Source organism: Salmo trutta, chromosome 1 (genome assembly GCF_901001165.1).
Source record: "Salmo trutta chromosome 1, fSalTru1.1, whole genome shotgun sequence".
Classification (NCBI taxonomy): domain Eukaryota; kingdom Metazoa; phylum Chordata; class Actinopteri; order Salmoniformes; family Salmonidae; genus Salmo; species Salmo trutta.
In genome coordinates, this window is record NC_042957.1 from 80,017,952 (window position 1) to 80,038,967 (window position 21,016).

General features: G+C 42.5%; 1 protein-coding gene, 1 long non-coding RNA gene and 1 other non-coding gene across 3 annotated transcripts in view; 2 read left to right on the plus strand and 1 right to left on the minus strand.

Annotated features, from left to right (window-relative positions):
• Nucleotides 1-3,435: 3,435 nt before the first annotated feature.
• Nucleotides 3,436-3,507, minus strand: trnat-cgu (transfer RNA threonine (anticodon CGU)). Its single transcript has one exon. It is a non-coding gene; the product is annotated as a tRNA-Thr (tRNA).
• A 359-nt stretch (nt 3,508-3,866) lies between these two features.
• LOC115178742 (uncharacterized) lies at nt 3,867-7,472 on the plus strand. The gene is made up of 2 exons (XR_003872791.1): nt 3,867-4,052; nt 5,436-7,472. It is a non-coding gene; the product is annotated as an uncharacterized LOC115178742 (long non-coding RNA).
• Nucleotides 7,473-9,984: 2,512 nt separating this feature from the next.
• LOC115152830 (polycomb protein suz12-A) overlaps nt 9,985-21,016 on the plus strand; it is a 33,608-nt gene continuing 22,576 nt past the window's right edge. The window contains exons 1-4 of the mRNA XM_029698098.1: nt 9,985-10,801; nt 12,502-12,548; nt 12,876-12,940; nt 14,714-14,782. Of these exons, the coding sequence (XP_029553958.1) occupies nt 10,600-10,801; nt 12,502-12,548; nt 12,876-12,940; nt 14,714-14,782 (383 nt within the window). The 5' untranslated portion in view covers nt 9,985-10,599. The remainder of the gene's footprint in view (nt 10,802-12,501; nt 12,549-12,875; nt 12,941-14,713; nt 14,783-21,016) is intronic.

Consider the following 21,016-nt stretch of genomic DNA (forward strand, 5'->3'; position numbering starts at 1 on the left):
CGAACCATATGTCATCAAATCAACAACTTAGTAATATCCTCAGTATATGCCGACTGTATGAGTGACATCCTAATATTGGAGATAACGTAGTCCGTCATAAATCACACATTCCCTCAGCCTGCCTGTGGTGATCTATTTTAAAACATGAGTAATGTCAGTGAGAAAACATCCTGATGGGTTTAGCACCCTGCGTGCGGGGACGTGTGTGTGTGTGGAGGCTTTCATTGCAAACTAATCAAGCATTTCTAGACTAGGTGTGACAACTATGAAGCTGTTGGTGAGGATCACATACAGATATAGTCACTGACGTTTTCAGCTAAACATTCAGGACCTGGAGCAGAAGCACCACGCGGGTGCACACACACAGTCATTCATACACACACACACACGCACACACACCTACGTGCTCGCACACAGACAGGGATTCCGATTTGAATCCCATGTCAGACAGGAAAAACATTTGGTGGGATTCTAGGTATCCTAGTATGCCATCTCCTGCCGTTGTACCCTCGAGCAAGGCACTTGACCCCTAAACTACTCCAGGGGTGTCACATTGTGGCTATACATGTTCAGATGAACTGGGTGATCTTGCGGGCCAGAAACTGGGACTTTGTAGGCCAGTTGAGAGGAGAGTACACTACTCACCTTGCAAACAAAGACCCACCCTCTAACACACCAGGACCAATGGAACAACAAAGACCCACCCTCTAACACACCAGGACCAATGGAACAACAAAGACCCACCCTCTAACACACCAGGACCAATGGAACAACAAAGACCCACCCTCTAACACACCAGGACCAATGGAACAACAAAGACCCACCCTCTAACACACCAGGACCAATGGAACAATGGCTAAAACATGGCTAGTAGTGAAACACACTAATGATCTATTTACTGAATTAAACGATATAGATTATGTAGAAAAGAGAAGGAAGGGAAGCTAAGGTACACAATAGTAGGTTTTGGTAGACAGAAGGTACTAAGGTACACAATAGTAGGTTTTGGTAGACAGAAGGTTCTAAGGTACTCAATAGTAGGTTTTGGTAGACAGAAGGTACTAAGGTACTCAATAGTAGGTTTTGGTAGACAGAAGGTACTAAGGTACTCAATAGTAGGTTTTGGTAGACAGAAGGTACTAAGGTACACAATAGTAGGTTTTGGTAGACAGAAGGTACTAAGGTACACAATAGTAGGTTTTGGTAGACAGAAGGTTCTAAGGTACACAATAGTAGGTTTTGGTAGACAGAAGGTTCTAAGGTACACAATAGTAGGTTTTGGTAGACAGAAGGTTCTAAGGTACACAATAGTAGGTTTTGGTAGACAGAAGGTTCTAAGGTACACAATAGTAGGTTTTGGTAGACAGAAGGTACTAAGGTACTCAATAGTAGGTTTTGGTAGACAGAAGGTGCTCTTTGGTAAAAGGGGTGAATAGGACATCAAATAGAAAGGGGGACCAAGGCATTCTTCATATAATTAATTAAAATGCTTTTATTTGTATAGCATGTTCAATGCAAAGATTAAAAACTCTGATTAAAAACTAAGGTTAAACAAATTTTTTAATCTTTGTTTCCATTGAACAAGCTTTACAAATAAAGGCATTTTAATTAGTTATATGAAGAGTGCCTTGGTCCTCCTTTATTTTTATAATCACAGCTGGTTGTGATACAGCCTGGAATCGAACCACGGTCTGTAGTGACATCTCTAGCACGGAGATGCAGTGGCTTAGACCGCTGAACCCCTCTGGATCCCGTAGAAGATGTATTTGTCTACATTAATGTAGTACTAAGAATTGATTTATTAATTCAAAACGGGTTAAAAAAAAGCTGTAAAGTTGCTTTGAACGTAAAACTATTGTTGTGGAGCAAAGACAATAACAATCTGCATTATGCTAATCTATCCACTGAAATTACCTTGTTGTCCTCAAGTGAACCGTCTTGCTCTCACAGTTCAGCGTTCAGGTGAGAGAGAAATTGGCCTGGTCTCTTTATAGCTCATAAGTATTTAGGGTAAGGGAAAGAGTTAACTACAGTAAAAAAAAAAAAAATCCTCACAAATTTACCCATCATGTAAACCTATCGATCATAGCTCCAGTAAACCACACCACGTGCGCGTCATCCTGGCACAGGTTGGGCACTCTCCAAAGCGCACAGTTGGAACACGAGGGGATACTTGTTGTGTTCTAGAGCCCACGACCAGGGTTCCCTTTCGCAATCCCCATACAACTTTCATGTTATGAGTAAAATCCTTTAAGAAAAATGTAAATGTTATCCTCCAAAAAGCAGGTTTAATTGTCCACAGTCAGACACGAAACAGATGACAGAAATTGCCTCTATCGGCATGGAACATAGGCCCATCTCTCCAAAGATAGTTGAATATTTTCCTAAAGTTATTCCTGAACAAAAAAGCAGTAGGCTACAGTGTGTCCTAGACGGGTAACGTTGCCCGGGGAAAAATAAACCCACCTGATCTCTCTCCCTCTCTCTGTGTGTGTACTGACCGATCGTCCCGTGCAGCACCTAGAGACAGTATCCCAAACCTAGTGGCTCTGGCTGTGCTGTGTGGGCCGCGTAGTGCGAGCCTCCTTTTCAGGCCCTCCCTAAAATGGAATTCTAGGTGGTGGTGACTCGGCAGTAGGTATGTCGCGCTCCAGAAGAACACAGTCCTGGAGACAGCTGAGATCTTGCAGTAACCATTGCCACCAAATGGAAAGGTTTGGCTCTGCACTCTCGTATGTAAAAGTGTGGAGAATAAATTACTATTGTACCTTCCTCTTCCCAAACAACAATCAGAAAGAGGTTTTCGTATACCATAAGTGTTTATCAAGTTTCTGAGTAAATATAAACTTATAATGTTGATTTGCCTAACCATGTTTTCTTATTTTAGGCCTATATTATCAGGCTGTCTATTATGGCATTGGATTGAAAACAAGATCTATATTTACGAACATGTATATTTACAAAGATAGCCAATAACTCAGTCTTTAGTTTTTGTTTCTTTCATCCATGTGTCGTTGTATGATGGCTGAACTCTCATCTGATCTGTATAACTCATTTGGCTACTTATCTGGTCTTTCCACACTATTGTAGTTGGAGCGCCGACTGGTGGTCATTATGAGGGGCGTGACAAATAAACGTCTGAAATAAAAGTTTAACATTTTTAGCTGTTAAACTGTTTAACCTTGATTTCTCCTAGATTTTGTGTAGCTCTGAACCTGTTTAACCTGGATATCTCCAATTTATTGTCTTGATGAACACCATTTATGTATGAGAAGTCTTAGCATATAACTTTTGCGTTGTACATTGTTGAGATTTAAACGTTTTATCAACACATTAACTTTATGTTGAGTTTGAAATATATATCAAATATCACCATGAAGTATCACGTTGGAACTGTCCGGTTTAAAAATGTGTCCACAATGGACTTCGTTTCCGAGGCACGGACGGGGATCGAGCCCGCGATCTTCGGTTTACGAGACCGACGCCTTACCACTTGGCCACCGCGCCTGGTAATAGTGCGAGGGAAAAATATGAGTTTTCAAACCTTTTTCCTGCCAATTGACTGAGTCCGATTGGAAAATGTTATGGATGATACAAATATATTTATCGATAGTAACAAGTTTTTATAACGAGCAATCTCAAACATACATCTCCAAACCAGACACACCATGTCATCTTACAGTTGACCACTTAGCTAAGCTTAGCTAAAACTGACGCTGAAAGTTAGCTACATGGGTCGTTTTCAAAATGTGACTTTAGCCGCTAGAAAGCAAAATAGGATGATGATGATACACGATACGTATTGTGTTTATTAACAGCAGTGATCCATTTTATGACGCTGTTCGGGACACGCCCTGTCCATGTGTTCCTGAATGTAGCACTGCACCCGGATGTAGTGGGTGACTAAGCTAAGGATCATGTTGCTAGCCCGGTTTGGTATCTCGAGCATCAAACGTTATATGTTGACGATTATGTGATTTATAGCTAGATAAAGAACTTGGATGCAGATTGCAAGCGTGTCTCATTTTAACCTGGGCGCTTCGGTCATTTTGGTAAGTCCTAGGCATGTTCCTATCTCAGCAAAGATGTAGCTGGCTAAGTAAAACAAATCTCTTACGCTAGCTAGCTAACCATATGAGATCAATACAGTACATCCAGTTCTGTACCGGTGTCATTGTCAAAAGTGGTCACCGAAGGTTGCAAATTCATGGAATTTTGTTCGAATACATATGAGCCTAATAATAATCTTTGTCTGATGTTATATGCACCGCACTGTAACAAGTTGCAATGTTGTTAGCTAACTACAATAACATTACGATGTTGTAGCTAGCTACAATAACATTACAATGTTGTTAGCTAGCTACAATAACATTACGATGTTGTTAGCTAGCTACAATAACATTACGATGTTGTTAGCTAGCTACAATAACATTACAATGTTGTTAGCTAGCTACAATAACATTACGATGTTGTTCGTTAGCTACAATAACATTACAATGTTGTAGCTAGCTACAATAACATTACGATGTTGTTCGTTAGCTACAATAACATGACGATGTTGTTAGCTAGCTACAATAACATTACAATGTTGTTAGCTAGCTACAACAACATTACGATGTTGTTAGCTAGCTACAATAACATTACGATGTTGTTAGCTAGCTACAATAACATTACGATGTTGTTAGCTAGCTACAATAACATTACAATGTTGTTCGTTAGCTACAATAACATGACGATGTTGTTAGCTAGCTACAATAACATTACAATGTTGTTAGCTAGCTACAATAACATTACAATGTTGTTCGTTAGCTACAATAACATGACGATGTTGTTAGCTAGCTACAATAACATTACAATGTTGTTCGTTAGCTACAATAACATTACAATGTTGTTCGTTAGCTACAATAACATGACGATGTTGTTAGCTAGCTACAATAACATTACGATGTTGTTAGCTAGCTACAATAACATTACAATGTTGTTAGCTAGCTACAATAACATTACAATGTTGTTCGTTAGCTACAATAACATGACAATGTTGTTGGCTAGCTACAATAACATTACAATGTTGTTAGCTAGCTACAATAACATTACAATGTTGTTAGCTAGCTACAATAACATTACAATGTTGTTCGTTAGCTACAATAACATGACGATGTTGTTAGCTTCGTTTCAAAGCTCAGGCTAAGTTCTACATGTGTGTTCCGTGGAACATACAGTATTATTCAGGTTCCCTGAATCAGGGCAGTGAAATGTGTTCTATAAGATCATAAGTGTGTGTGTTTCACTTTTTGACCATGCTAGTTCTCATTTAGATACAACAGAGTAGCCTACCTATGTTACTTACCGTAACTGAATTTCATATTCTGTAATATATTCATAATATTGCATCTATATAACCTGGTAAAGCTACATTCCCAACCGTCCCTTGGCAGGTGAGGAAGCCTATAAATCTGAACTGACACCCCAGCCCTGTCCCAAGCCATCGCTGATCTTCCACGCCTCCATGTCCCAGGTGTAGGTTAAACCCTTGAAGCTGGAGAGACCCTGAAGTCCCACCCCTGTGACACCCCTGGGTCCCCAGCCTCAGCCCCTCTGACGACCTACCATGCCCCTGATCGTGGATGCTGTGTGGGCCGTGTGGAGCATCGGGGCGGGGGTCTATGACTACTTCCACACCAGTGCCATGGAGGAACGCATCGGCAACCTGGAGAGCGTCCTCACCATCCACCAGTGTGTCATAGCAGCCCTGTCCGCAGGCCTCGTCCTCCTCATGACCTACATACTGTGGAGAAAACACTGAAGCCATGGTTGTATTCAGTCAGTGAGATGGCCCCGGGGGAAAGTTTCCCCTAGGTACAGATCTTGGATCATTTCCCCCTCCCTCAATCCTATCTGTAACCAGTGGTGGGGAAAATACTAAACTGACCCAACATCAGCATCTAGGGGCAACTTCACCCTACTCCAGCGGAGATGGGAGATGAGACAGTCCTAGATACTCCAGACCTAAGGACTGCATTACGGATAGCATCGGCTACTCACCAGACTAACAGCCAGTCCCAAATCACTCCCTAACCCTCCCCCATTGTCTTATGTCATATCATGCGATGACGGTCAGTTTAGGGACGGGGCATCGTGTAGGAGTGACGCCACCTAGCATACGATAATGACCTTGGCCCTAACCCTTGGGTGTTGGCAGATCTGAAGGGTCTTGATAGGTATAAGCAGTGTAACGCTGGATCATCACATTATTACTACTACTACTACTACTACTGGAGCTCAACAGACAGTCTTCAATCCCTCCCTAGTCCTTCCCTCGGCCCTGACCATCAAAGAACGGTCTGGATAGGTATGACAACTGGGTAGGTATAGGATTCTGTTTCATCAAAGCACTACTATTGGAAGACGAGCTCAAGAGACCATGAGGAGTTGCTTGTGGAAGCTTCTTGGTGGAAAGTAGCCCTGGTGTACAGTGCAAAGGCTCTATCAGAGCTTGTTGGAGTAGTCATCCCTCCAAGTCTCGTTCGTCACTCTGCTGTTACTTGGAACGGGATTGAGAGGAAGTCTGGGAGTTAAGGGTAGCTGGAGAGGGGTTCTTCAGTCTGAGAGCTTGAGTGCTGTGATGACTGTAGCCTGGTCCCAGATCTGTTTGTGCTATTGTGTCAACTCTTTTCCATGCCAAACATGGAATTGACATGATAGCACAAACAGATCTGGGACCAGTCTATCATGACTGGCTGTGATCAGAAAACACTGTATTTTGCTACTGTGTGGATACTGACGTCTAGCCTGGTCCCTGATCTGTTTGTGCTGTCTTGACCATAATGACCGTAGGAGTGGGCAAGACCATACAAACAGATCTAGGGCCAGGCTAACTCAGGCCACTTGTTTAATTTAAAACTATCATCCATTGAATGCGATTGATTCATTTTGGTACTTTATATTGCCGAAAGGGATTTGTGAAACATGGCTTCCGTCCATGTCACTGTAGAATAAGCCTACATAATAATGACACTGTTGGGGCTAAACATTATAAATCGCTTTCCCGGACAGAGATTAAGCCTAGTTCTAGAATAAAAAGCCTAGTCAATGGAGAATCTCCATTAATTGAAAAAAAAAAAATGTTTAGCCCAGGACTAGACTTAAACTGTCTGAAACCTTCCGTGTAAGAGAAAGATAACACCTTTTTAAGTTGCTGTCCAGGTTAAACATTTTTACACGTTTCCATGTCGATGACACCTTTAACGGTTTTCTCTGTATTTGTACGTCATAACATCTCCTTTTAAATCATGCTTTTATCATTGTTGGATCTGTTAACTGTCTACCTGGTTGTCTATTATCATGTCTGTTGGCCATTGTTGTCGACTCAAGTGCTACTTTGTGTATTTTGCTGAATCACTACCTGGTTGTTGGTTTCTATGTGAACAAAAGGTATTAATGTCAGGTTAATAAATAATGTGATTAACTCTGCACTATTCTTTCCTCCTTAATGTATTAGTTTATAATGTAAAAATGATGATTTGTAATTCCTTTGAAAGTTGGGTGCCATGCCAGTGGTCATAGCTGGTTGTAATGACGTCACTGAGATACTGACCTGTAGGTTTTCACTCCAACCCTGTTCCTGGAGAACTACGGTCCTGTAGGTTTTCACTCCAACCCTGTTCCTGGAGAACTACGGTCCTGTAGGTTTACACTCCAACCCTGTTCCTGGAGAACTACGGTCCTGTAGGTTTTAACTCCAACCCTGTTCCTGGAGAACTACGGTCCTGTAGGTTTTAACTCCAACCCTGTTCCTGGAGAACTACGGTCCTGTAGGTTTTCACTCCAATCCTAATCTAGCACACCTGATTCTAATAATTAGCTGGTTGATAAACTGAATCAGGTTAGTTGCAACTGGGTTTGGAGTGAAAACCTACAGGAGGGTAGCACTCCAGGAACAGGGTTGGAGTGTAAACCTACAGGAGGGTAGTACTCCAGGAACAGGGTTGGAGGCCCCTGTCATAGTCTTGACCACCTCCCAGTAATGTATTGGGTAGACCATCTCCCAGTAATGTATTGGGTAGACCACCTCAGAGTAATGTATTAGGTAGACCACCTCAGAGTAATGTATTGGGTAGACCATCTCCCAGTAATGTATTGGGTAGACCATCTCCCAGTAATGTATTGGGTAGACCATCTCCCAGTAATGTATTGGGTAGACCATCTCCCAGTAATGTATTAGGTAGACCACCTCAGAGTAATGTATTGGGTAGACCATCTCCCAGTAATGTATTGGGTAGACCATCTCCCAGTAATGTATTGGGTAGACCATCTCCCAGTAATGTATTGGGTAGACCACCTCCCAGTAATGTATTGGGTAGACCACCTCCCAGTAATGTATTGGGTAGACCACCAACGTTTCGGCATCACTGTTCCTTCTTGAAAGGGAACACCATTGAATGGGAGACTTTTACTCTCTGAACTGAGTTGTTTCCCTGCCAAAGGCAGCTTCTGTTAAAGGTATGATATATTACTATTAAAATGAAAGGCTTGTAGGCATAGCCGCAGGAAGTAGGGGTGCTGAGGGTGCTGCAGCACCACCTGATAAATCACAATTTAGAAAGGTATTCATATAAAATAAATTGTGCTCTTAGCCTTTATTACTCCTGTGTGAGCAGAGAAAAATACTCCTCAAAAACACCAATCTCTACTGGACAACTTACAATGTAGATAGGAGTTTTTCCATGTAGCATCACCTGAACGGTAGCTCCGCAGGTGGAGTCTGGGTCTCAGGGACCATAACCAGGGAATGGGGTCGAATCCCAGCCAAGGCATATTATTTAGAAAATTGTTTTATGTGACAAAACACTTTCAGCACATTGTTGTTCAAACAATTATTTGTATTTAGTCAAGTATAAGCTTCTACCTTAAGCATCCTAAATAATACCATAGATTCACTGTTTTTAATAGCAAAAAAGGGATTCACAGCAAAAAAGGGAAGCATGATGGAAGGTACAAACCTGTATGGTAACTGATAGTAGGCTACTAAGACCCCGCAACTAGCCACTGCGCCAGAGAGATTTGATGAATATTGTGGGAAAAACATCTACATTTTACACTTTAGTCACTTAGCAGACACTCTTATCCAGAGCGACTTACAGTAGTGAATGCATACATTTCTTCTTTTTTTTTCGTACTGGCCCCCCGTGGGAATCGAACCCACAACCCTGGCGTTGCAAACACCATGCTCTACCAACTGAGCCACAGGGAACCCACAGGGAAGCCTATGTAGTCTATATGAACATCAAATGCTGCTTTTTATTGCTGACCAGCAGATATCATTAATGTGCATATTGTTAAAAGATTCGCATAATTAATGTTTTTTTCAGCATGATTTGGTGAAAGCCCCAAAGGCTTCAGAAAAGTATTGGTTTCCCATCACTATTTATGCTAGCTAGCTAGCTCATTTTAGATGAGAGTAGCAAAAGTTAGCTACCATCTAATTTTTTTCCCAAAACTTGTTGCCTTTCTCAATGTTATGAATTTTAGTGACGTTGTCAACTGGGAAGTTGAGAGAAAAAAACGATCTCTGACTTGGAAAAAAAACCAGCTTTGAAAGGTCATCCAACTCGGAATTCCAAGTCGGGAACTCTGGCATCTTTTCTTGAGCTTCGATTTTCCAACCCGAAAATCACTGACGTCACTTTTCCCAGTTCCCAGTTGTCTTGAAAGCACCATTGGCCCTCAAACTTGAACTCCAGATACGCCATTTCGAAAATTAGGCATTTCCCGCGAAACGGAAAATGCGTCATCACACTCGCTCATCTGATTGGTCGAGTAGGCGGGCCTTCTGACTTTGTGGCTGTGGTAACTAGTGACGACTGCGTGTGAATGGCAAACGTTTCTTCTACCGAACGTCATCTGCCGACCCGTGATGATTCGCACCAATCACAACTCTCACTTCTCTAAACAACGCCTCTGATTCGGCTAGGATCTGTGAGGGCGGTTGCTTTCAAGTCACCATTTGAATTGTTGAGTTCAGGGAGTTTATGCCTGATATGTGGGAGGAAAAAAACGGTCAATTTGACTGTTCCGTAGAAGCTCTCAGGAAAATTGTACTAAATGGTTAATTTGCGTAGAGTTTTGTAGCTTTACCAAACCGACATAGCGGCTAGCTTAGCTAGCATTCTTTCATGGCATCTTTCCAACTCACCTTATTTGTTGTGATATCTACAGCGATTCAGCAGGTCCAGCTAACAAGCTAGCTAACTGATGTTCAGTAGGAAACATAGCTACACAGACATAGCTAGGTGAACGTGCCGGGTGCTTGCTAACTTCTCTAATTTCGTGCGTCCTTGCGATTTAATCGAAATTGTTTCTCTGACGAACTGTTTTCTAGCCAACAAACAATGCATTTCTACAACAAGTCTAATGTTTATTCCATGAAATTGACAAGAAGAAGAAGAAGATAGCTAGCTAACTTCGCTGGCTAACACCGTCTGGCTAGTTTCAGCTTGCTCGTTTTTGGTAACGTTACTCTCTTTGTTTTGACAAAGGACCTGATATTTTTGTTCTTCCATATTTGGAATATACCTGGGCCATTTTTGTATTTCCTGGGCCATGTCTCCCCAGAAGCACGGTTCTTCTGACGGCGGCAACAACGTATCGAGTCCGGTTGTGGGATACGTTGGTACCGGTGGCGGCAGAGCGAACGGCCGTGTCTACCACCACCAAACAACTGCAGTTGTGGTGCCCGCAGCCAAGAAGCCGAAAATGGAACTGGTTCAAGCTGATCATGAGTTGTTCTTGCAGGCATTTGAAAGTGAGTTGCTGTCATTGTCGTCATATAATGTTGTTGCATGATTAGTTATCTTTATATAGCTAGATTGTTATATAGTAGATTGGTATTTACAAGCAATCTCTATATTTAATCAAGCCTATATAGGAGTGTCCCTTGTGATTGTGAGGCATCGTTCTTAAAACAAAATTATAACCACATTTCACCAGAAAGACGTCAAGTTCAAAGCATCTGACAACATGATTTGACAGTCATCAGTATACAAAGAAATCTGATCCTATTTTAGAATTATAGCTAGCTACTGTAGTTAATTTATTTTACCACGTGTTTGCTTACTTCCTCCTCTGAAGAGATGACATGTGCCAGAACTACTTTAAGAAATGAGCATGTGCTGCCTTTGAAATACGTTTTATTTTAATTTAACCTTTATTTAACTAGGTAAGTCGGTTAAGAACAAAATGTTATTTACATAGGCCGCCTGCGGGGACGGGGGCTGCGATTAAAAATAAAATAAATATATAGGACCAAACACAACAGTACATAAAGAGAGACCTAAGACAACATAGCGTGGCAGCAACACATGAAAACACAGCATGGTAGCAACTGTGTACTAACTAATGTAACAAACATAAATATGTATAGGGTCATTTCCATGTTAAAATGACCCATGATCACCAACATGTGAAGTCTATATTTGTGAAAAATGAAGGTGCGTGTTTGTATATATACACGTTTCAACCATTTTCCATCCTTAAAATTAGGAATAAGCAAAGGCTTTGATTTCTGGTCAAACAGATGGAAAAGTGGTCTTAGAAAACTTCTACCAGAAAGTATTAGAAATACATTAAAACACAACAATGTTGAAGTAAAGACTCCTAAAATCAACACTTATATTTAGTTTTGGAGAACTGTTTCTGCCTTCTGTAAGTTTAAGAAACCATTCCCTTGTGCCTTGAAATCCCGTTACCAAACATCCACATAGCTATAGTGTTTTTACTGACATTTTGTTTATGAATTATTAAGTGATTACAACTCGAATATCAAATCGGTAACAGAATTTCTGCAGTTGAATTTGCTACAATGGGAAATCATAGTAGTCACAAAACACAGTTGGATCCACACGTTTGGACAGCACAGTAGAGTACAGTAAAGAAAGGTATAGTTGTATACAGTAGAGCACACCGGTTGAGTACACTATAATGTACTGCACTATACTATACTGTACTGCACTATACCCTACTGAACTATACTGTACTGCATTATACTCTAATGTACTGAACTGAACTATCCTCTACTGAACTATACCCTACTGTACTGAACTGAAATATACTCTACTGTATTGCATTATACTCTACTGAACTCTAATGTACTGTACTGAACTATACTCAACTCTACTGTACTGAACTCTACTGAACTGAATTATACTCTACTGTACTGAACTGCACTATACTCTACTCTACTGAACTGAACTATACTCTACTGTACTGAACTGTACTATACTCTACTGTACTGAACTCTACTGCACTCTACTGTACAAGTATACGAATAAGATTGTTGTTAATGTAAAGTAATTTACTGTAAGCTAATTAATGTTGACCCAGTGTTGTTTTCAGAGCCAACAATAATTGCCCCTCTAGGATAAATAGTATTATCTGTATAATGTTATTGTCAATGTAATTTACTGTGAACTTAATGAATGTTGAACCAGTCTATTGTGTTTCCAGAACCGACCCAGATCTACAGGTTTCTCAGAACAAGGAACTTGATAGCGGTACGTTGGAAAGCCTTCTCAGCACCTGTCATTCTTTACTAACTGTCTGTGGCTTCTAATGGTGTGTCTGTTTTGAAGATGGTAAACATTTAATGTACCTCTAGAATAGCCTTCTGTTGAGCAGAGAAAGACTACCTTGAACCAGCTGTAACATGGCTGGTTAATGGTGTCTGTTTTGAAGATTGTAAAGTTTTGATGCACAGTTCCACTAGATATAATGGCCTTCATTTGGTCATTGGACAACCTGTTGCAACATTTCTGTCAAAGTGCAGAAGATGCAAGTGCAGATTTCTAATAGTTCTTTCCCTCTGTTTTTTGTATTTTCAGCCTATATTTCTGCACAGAACTCTCACTTACATGTCCCACAGAAACTCCAGAACAAACGCCAAACGGTAAAAACCTGCGTTAGCAATTTGTTATTCTTCAATAACTCAAACTCCAATGAAAATCAAGGGGAGAAAAATGGGTTTATTTGAGGACAAATCAAGATGTTATGCTGGGAGGTAGATGTTCAGTCTCCCTTCTCCTCAGCTTTTCTCCACCGAACAAAGAAACAGGATGCCGTTTTATAGCCTAGGGTTGACCAATCAAAAGGCCTTGCAGTATGACTGGGCCAATGGCCAAATAACCAGTATTCTGCTCCAGACTCAATGTACAGAACGAAGCCCACGTATCTCTGAGTTCAGGAGTGACATTCCACAGATTCTAAACGGCCGTTGAACTGAAAATCAACTCCTATTTTCATTGACAATTCCCTATTGACCGTTAGTGTTATGTTTCGTTTTTAGTCCTCTCGTCCTCTCAAACGCCGCGTTGTGTATTTATCTTCGACATATTCTTACACCTGCATGAATGTGTTGATTCTAGCTATTGAATGTTTTCACATGTGTAGAGTGTTACTGTACAGCCACTGAGCTCTGACGTCATGTATAGCATGTTACTGTAGAGCCACTGAGCTCTGACGTCATGTATAGCATGTTACTGTACAGCCACTGAGCTCTGACGTCATGTATAGCATGTTACTGTACAGCCACTGAGCTCTGACGTCATGTATAGCATGTTACTGTACAGCCACTGAGCTCTGACGTCATGTATAGCATGTTACTGTACAGCCACTGAGCTCTGTCATGTATAGCATGTTACTGTACAGCCACTGAGCTCTGACGTCATGTATAGCATGTTACTGTACAGCCACTGAGCTCTGATGTCATGTATAGCATGTTACAGTACAGCCACTGAGCTCTGACGTCATGTATAGCATGTTACAGTACAGCCACTGAGCTCTGACATCATGTATAGCATGTTACTGTATAGCCACTGAGCTCTGATGTCATGTATAGCATGTTACTGTACAGCCACTGAGCTCTGACGTCATGTATAGCATGTTACTGTACAGCCACTGAGCTCTGACGTCATGTATAGCGTGTTACTGTACAGCCACTGAGCTCTGACATCATGTATAGCGTGTTACTGTACAGCCACTGAGCTCTGACATCATGTGTAGCGTGTTACTGTACAGCCACTGAGCTCTGACATCATTACATTTTTTACATTTTTAGTCATTTAGCAGACGCTCTTATCCAGAGCGACTTACAGTAGTGAATGCATACATTTCATACAATTCATACAATTTCATACATTGTGTGCTGGCCCCCCGTGGGAATCGAACCCACAACCCTGGCGTTGCAAATGCCATGCTCTACCAACTGAGCTACAGGGAAGTCTTATCATGTGTAGCGTGTAGCGTGTTACTGTACAGCCACTGAGCTCTGACATCATGTGTAGCGTGTTACTGTACAGCCTCTGTGTTACAGTTTAGGAGATTATAAATACCCCAAAATCTGCCATTTTCACTCCATTTTCAAGGAGTGTATAGAGCTACACGGCCCAGTTCCTCATTGGGTTGAATTCATCCTCACTTTAAGACGATATTTATCTTCATTTAGTGGTGACGTCTGATTCTCCCACTTTCACACTTCCAGTCATGGATTTATCACTGGATGGTTGTAGGAGCAGCGGGTGGGGCACTTTTCCAGCGTGGTTAAATCCTTGACGTGGAGTATGGAACACAAGTGTGGAGAAGGAGCACACAGCCTCTGAGATGAAGTCTAAATCCCCAGTGTGTCCTGTCTATTAACCCTGAGGGGTTCTCTGGGGGGGGTCAGGAAGTCCTCCAGGGTGGATCACCTGCTGTACAGAGTGGAGAAGAAGAGGGCTGAGCAGAAGGCACACAGGTAAACAGACCATTTATTATCTTCCAGAGCTGTGTTCCAATACTCATACTAACTGTACTATTTGTGACGTAAATTGAGTATGACGTTTGCTTGTTGGTCATAGTATGGATATAGTTAGAATGCCAAAGTTCCTGGATGTCGTACTATATTCGCCAAAATACGAAGTATACAAACAGTGGACACTTTCTGTGCCTTTAGGGCCGATAATGCAGTTCTTCAGAAAATGGGCGTGGCTTCACAACGTTTTCAGATTTGAAAATGGAGGAAATATGCAGCCTAAATCCAACGAGAGTGGATACAAATTCATTCCTTTCATCTAATTATGACAAATGTTAACAAAATGTTGAGCAATGTAATAAAGTAATGACTTTTCAAATAAGTTACCTTACACGTTACGTTGGCTGACAATTTGTTAGCTACGCTGTCCTTACTAACCACATAGCATATCATTACAGCAGTATGTACGGGTACGTTAGCTAGCTACTCAACTTATTTGGTTACTAATACATCAAACTTGCCAGTATATTAACTATAGGCTAACTACCCAACGTTTATTGACTTGATTATTCCTGTCATTCTTAGCTTAGCTAAATGGTATAGTCGGTGTGCGTTCTCAATGGACATTCAGATGCGTTAGTAAATTTGCTTTGGCTATCTACTCTGATTTCAGAGCACTCTCGTCTGAGTGTACCAGAGCGCAGAATAACTGATGAATGTACGAACCCTCAACACCAGTTGAATATGGCCGTTGTCAGTAAACGTCGGCAAAAAAGCGTCATTAAATTGTTGCCAGCGGCACAGTTGGTCACCAACGATCTGGATAACCTGAAAACAGCCTAACCAGCTCTGCTAGGGTGAGTAAAATGGTCAGAGTGAGCTGTTCTCTCATTTGTGTCTGGAAGTAGCTAGCAAGTTAGCCAGTTAGCTTGGGTGCTTGACTGCCAATGTGAGGTCAGAAGGCTCGGATCAACCCTACTCCTCGGCCGGAGCGTCCAGTTACACTGCCTGGCAGAGTGCTCTCTGAACATTCTGAGGGCCAAACACTCCGAATTTACAAACGGACAATCTGACAACGCTCTGAATTTACGAAGGCCCAGGGTGCACTCTGGCACTCCAGATTTGAATTTATGAACACACCCGAAGTCGTAAAATGTCTAGCTAGTTATTTGTTATGCTAACAAGCTAGCAAGTCAAATTTATTTATATAGCCCTTCTTACTTCAGCTGATATCTCAAAGTGCTGTACAGAAACCCAGCCTAAAACCCCAAACAGCAAGCAATGCAGGTGTAGAAGCACGGTGGCTAGGAAAAACTCCCTAGAAAGGCCAAAACCTAGGAAGAAACCGAGAGAGGAACCAGGCTATGAGGGGTGGCCAGTCCTCTTCTGGCTGTGCCGGGTGGAGATTATAACAGAACATGTCCAAGATGTTCATAAATGACCAGCATGGTCAAATAATAATAATCACAGTTGTCGAGGGTGCAGCAAGTCAGCACCTCAAGAGTAAATGTCAGTTGGCTTTTCATAGCCGTTCATTGAGAGTATCTCTACCGCTCCTGCTGTCTCTAGAGAGTTGAAAACAGCAGGTCTGGAACAGGTCAGGGTTCCATAGCCGCAGGCAGAACAGTTGAAACTGGAGCAGCAGCACGGCCAGGTGGACTGGGGACAGCAAGGAGTCATCATGTCAGGTAGTCCTGAGGCATGGTCCTAGGGCTCAGGTCCTCCGAGAGAGAGAAGGAGAGCATACTTAAATTCACCCAGGACACTGGATAAGACAGGAGAAATACTCCAGATATAACAGACTGACCCTAGCCCCCCGACACTGCAGCATACTGGAGGCTGAGACAGGAGGGGTCAGGAGACACTGTGGCCCCATCCGACGATACCCCCGGACAGGGTCAAACAGGAAGGATCTAACCCCACCCACTTTGCCAAAGCACAGCCCCCACACCACTAGAGGGATATCTTCAACCACCAACTTACCATCCTGAGACAAGGCCGAGTATAGCCCACAAAGATCTCCGCCACGGCACAACCGAAGGGGGGCCACAAACCCAGACAGGAAGACCACGTCAGTGACTCAACCCACTCAAGTGACGCACCCCTCCTATGGACGGCATGGAAGAACACCAATAAGCCAGTGACTCAGCCCCTGTAATAGGGTTAGAGGCAGAGAATCCCAGTGGAGAGAGGGGAACCGGCCAGGCAGAGACATCAAGGGCGGTTCGTTGCTCCAGAGCCTTTCCGTTCACCTTCACACTCCTGGGCCAGACTACACTCAATCATAGGACCCACTGAAGAGATGAGTCTTCAGTAAAGACTTAAAGGTTGAGACCGAGTCTGCATCTCTCACATGGGTAGGCAGACAATTCCATAAAAATTGAGCTCTATAGGAGAAAGCCCTGCCTCCAGCTGTTTGCTTAGAAATTCTAGGGACAATTAGGAGGCCTGCGTCTTGTGATCGTAGCGTACGTGTAGGTATGTACGGCAGGACCAAATCGGAAAGATGGGTAGGAGCAAGCCCATGTAATGCTTTGTAGGTTAGCAGTAAAACCTTGAAATCAAGCATCTCTGTTTTGTCTGAGTTTAAAAGTAGAACGTTTGCAGCCATCCACTTCCTTATGTCTGAAACACAGGCTTCTAGCGAGGGCAATTTTGGGGCTTTACCATGTTTCATTGAAATGTACAGCTGCGTGTCATCCGCATAGCAGTGAAATTAACCATTATGTTTTCGAATGACATCCCCAACAGGTAAAATATATAGTGAAAACAATAGTGGTCCTAAAACGGAACCTTGCGGAACACCGAAATTTACAGTTGATTTGTCAGGACAAACCATTCAAAGAGACAAACTGATATCTTTCCAACAGATAAGATCTAAACCAGGCCAGAACTTGTCCGTGTAGACCAATTTGGGTTTCCAATCTCTCCAAAAGAATGTGGTGATCAGTGGTATCAAAAGCAGCACTAAGATCTAGGAGCACGAGGACAGATGCAGAGCCTCGGTCTGACATCATTAAAAGGTCATTTACCACCTTCCAAAGTGCAGTCTGTGCTATGATGGGGTCTAAAACCAGACTGAAGCGTTTTGTATACATTGTTTGTCTTCAGGAAGGCAGTGACTTGCTGCACAACAGCTTTTTCCCAAAAATGTTGAGAGGAATGGAAGATTCGATATAGGCCGATTAGTTTTTTATATTTTCTGGGTCAAGGTTTTGCTTTTTCAAGAGAGGCTTTATTACTGCCACTTTTAGTGAGTTTGGTACACATCCGGTGGATAGAGAGCCGTTTATTATGTTCAACATAGGAGGGCCAAGCACAGGAAGCAGCTCTTTCAGTAGTTTAGTTGGAATAGGGTCCAGTATGCAGCTTGAAGGGTTTGAGGCCATGATTATTTTCATCATTGTGTCAAGAGATATAGTACTAAAACACTTTAGTGTCTCCCTTGATCCTAGGTCCTGGCAGAGTTGTGCAGACTCAGGACAACGGAGCTTTGGAGGAATACACAGATTTAAAGAGGAGTCCGTAATTTGCTTCCTAATGATCATGATCTTTTCCTCAAAGAAGTTCATGAATTTATTACTGCTGAAGTGAAAGCCATCCTCCATTTGCGAATGCTGCTTTTTAGTTAGCTTTGCGACAGTATCAAAAAGAAATTTCGTATTGTTCTTATTTTCCTCAATTAAGTTGGAAAAATAGGATGATCGAGCAGCAGTGAGGGCTCTTCGATACTGCACGGTACTGTCTTTCCAAGCTAGTCGGAAGACTTCCAGTTTGGTGTGGCGCCATTTCCGTTCCAATTTTCTGGAAGCTTGCTTCAGAGCTCGTGTATTTTCTGAATACCAGGGAGCTAGTTTCTTATGACAAACATTTTTAGGGGTGCAACTGCATCTAGGGTATTGCGCAAAGTTAAATTGAGTTCCTCAGTTAGGTGGTTAACTGATTTTTGTCCTCTGATGTCCTTGGGTAGGCGGAGGGAGTCTGGAAGGGCATCAAGGAATCTTTGGGTTGTCTGAGAATTTATAGCATGACTTTTGATGCTGCTTGGTTGGGGTCTGAGCAGATTATTTGTTGCAATTGTAAACGCAATAAAATGGTGGTCCGATAATCCAGGATTATGAGGAAAAACATTAAGATCCACAACATTTATTCCACGGGACAAAACTAGGTCCAGAGTATGACTGTGTCAGTGAGTAGGTCCAGAGACATGTTGGACAAAACCCACTGAGTCGATGATGGCTCCGAAAGCCTTTTGGAGTGGGTCTGTGGACTTTTCCATGTGAATATTAAAGTCACCAAAAATTTGAATATTATCTGCTGTGACTACAAGGTCCGATAGGAATTCAGGGAACGCAGTGAGGAACGCTGTATATGGCCCAGGAGGCCTGTAAACAGTAGCTATAAAAAGTGAGTGAGTAGGCTGCATAGATTTCATGACTAGAAGCTCAAAAGACGAAAACGTGGTTTTTTTGTAATTTGAAATTTGCTATCGTAAATGTTAGCAACACCTCCGCCTTTGCGGGATGCACGGGGGATATGGTCACTAGTGTAACCAGGAGGTGAGGCCTCATTTAACACAGTAAATTCATCAGGCTTAAGCCATGTTTCAGTCAGGCCAATCACATCAAGATTATGATCAGTGATTAGTTAATTGACTATAACTGCCTTTGAAGTGAGGGATCTAACATTAAGTAGCCCTATTTTGAGATGTGAGGTATCACGATCTCTTTCAATAATGTCAGGAATGGAGGAGGTCTTTATTCTAGTGAGATTGCTAAGGCGAACACCGCCATGTTTAGTTTTACCCAACCTAGGTCGAGACAGACACGGTCTCAATGGGGATAGTGGAGCTAACTACACTGACTGTGCTAATGGCAGACTCCACTAAACTAGCAGGCTGGCTAACAGCCTGCTGCCTGGCCTGCACCCTATCTCATTGTGGAGCTAGAGGAGTTAGAGCCCTGTCTATGTTCGTAGATAAGATGAGAGCACCCCTCCAGCTAGGATGGAGTCCGTCACTCCTCAACAGGCCAGGCTTGGTCCTGTTTGTGGGTGAGTCCCAGAAACAGGGCCAATTATCTACAAATTCTAACTTTTGGGAGGGGCAGAAAATAGTTTTCAACCAGCGATTGAGTTGTGAGACTCTGCTGTAGAGCTCATCACCCCCCCTAACTGGGAGGGGGCCAGAGACAATTACTCGATGCCGACACATCTTTCTAGCTGATTTACACGCTGAAGCTATGTTGCGCTTGGTGACCTTTGACTGTTTCATCCTAACATCGTTGGTGCCGACGTAGATAACAATATCTCTATACTCTCTACACTCGGCAGTTTTAGCTTTAGTCAGCACCATCTTCAGATTAGCCTTAACGTCGGTAGCCCTGCCCCCTGGTAAACAGTGTATGATTGCTGGATGATTCTTTTTAAGTCTAATACTGTGGGTAATGGAGTCGCCAATGACTAGGGTTTTCAATTTGTCAAAGATAATGGTGGGAGGCTTCAGCGTCTCAAACCCCGGAACGGGAGGAGTAGAGACCAGAGAAGGCTCGGCCTCTAACTCCGACTCGTTGCTTAACGGGGAGAACTGGTTGAAAGTTTCTGTCGGCTGAATAAGCGACACCGGTTGAGCATTCCTACAGCGTTTCCCTCCAGAAGCCATGAGAAAGTTGTCCGGCTGCGGGGACCGTGCGAGGGGGTTTATACTAACGTTACTATCTGTACTTACTGGTGGCACAGACGCCTTTTCATCCTTTCTTACACTGAAATTACCCTTGCCTAACGATTGCGTCTGAAGCTGGGCTCGCAGCACATCTATCCTCGCCGTAAGGCGATTGTTCTCCTGTATATTATGAGTACAGCGACTGCAATTAGAAGGCATCATGTTAATGTTACTTAGCTTCGGCTGTTAGAGGTCCTGACGAACCACGTCCAGATAAAACGTCCAGAGTGGAAAAAAAAGTTGAGTGAGGGGGAAAAACTCAAAGTATAAACGGTAATTAAAAAGTTAAAACCGTAAAGTTGTCATGGAGCAAAGTAAGGTTAGCAACAAAATCACACAGCAGCACGTAAACAAGTCTGAGGTTGCAAGAGGTTGCATAGCAACAGCATCAACTTCCGGTTGACAGGCGAACAGCTAGTACGCTCAACTGAAACAATACCGTTTGTTTACAGTATACTAGAATTAACTAATAGTATATACTCATTAAGTATGTAGTATGTTAGAATGGGTACTCATTA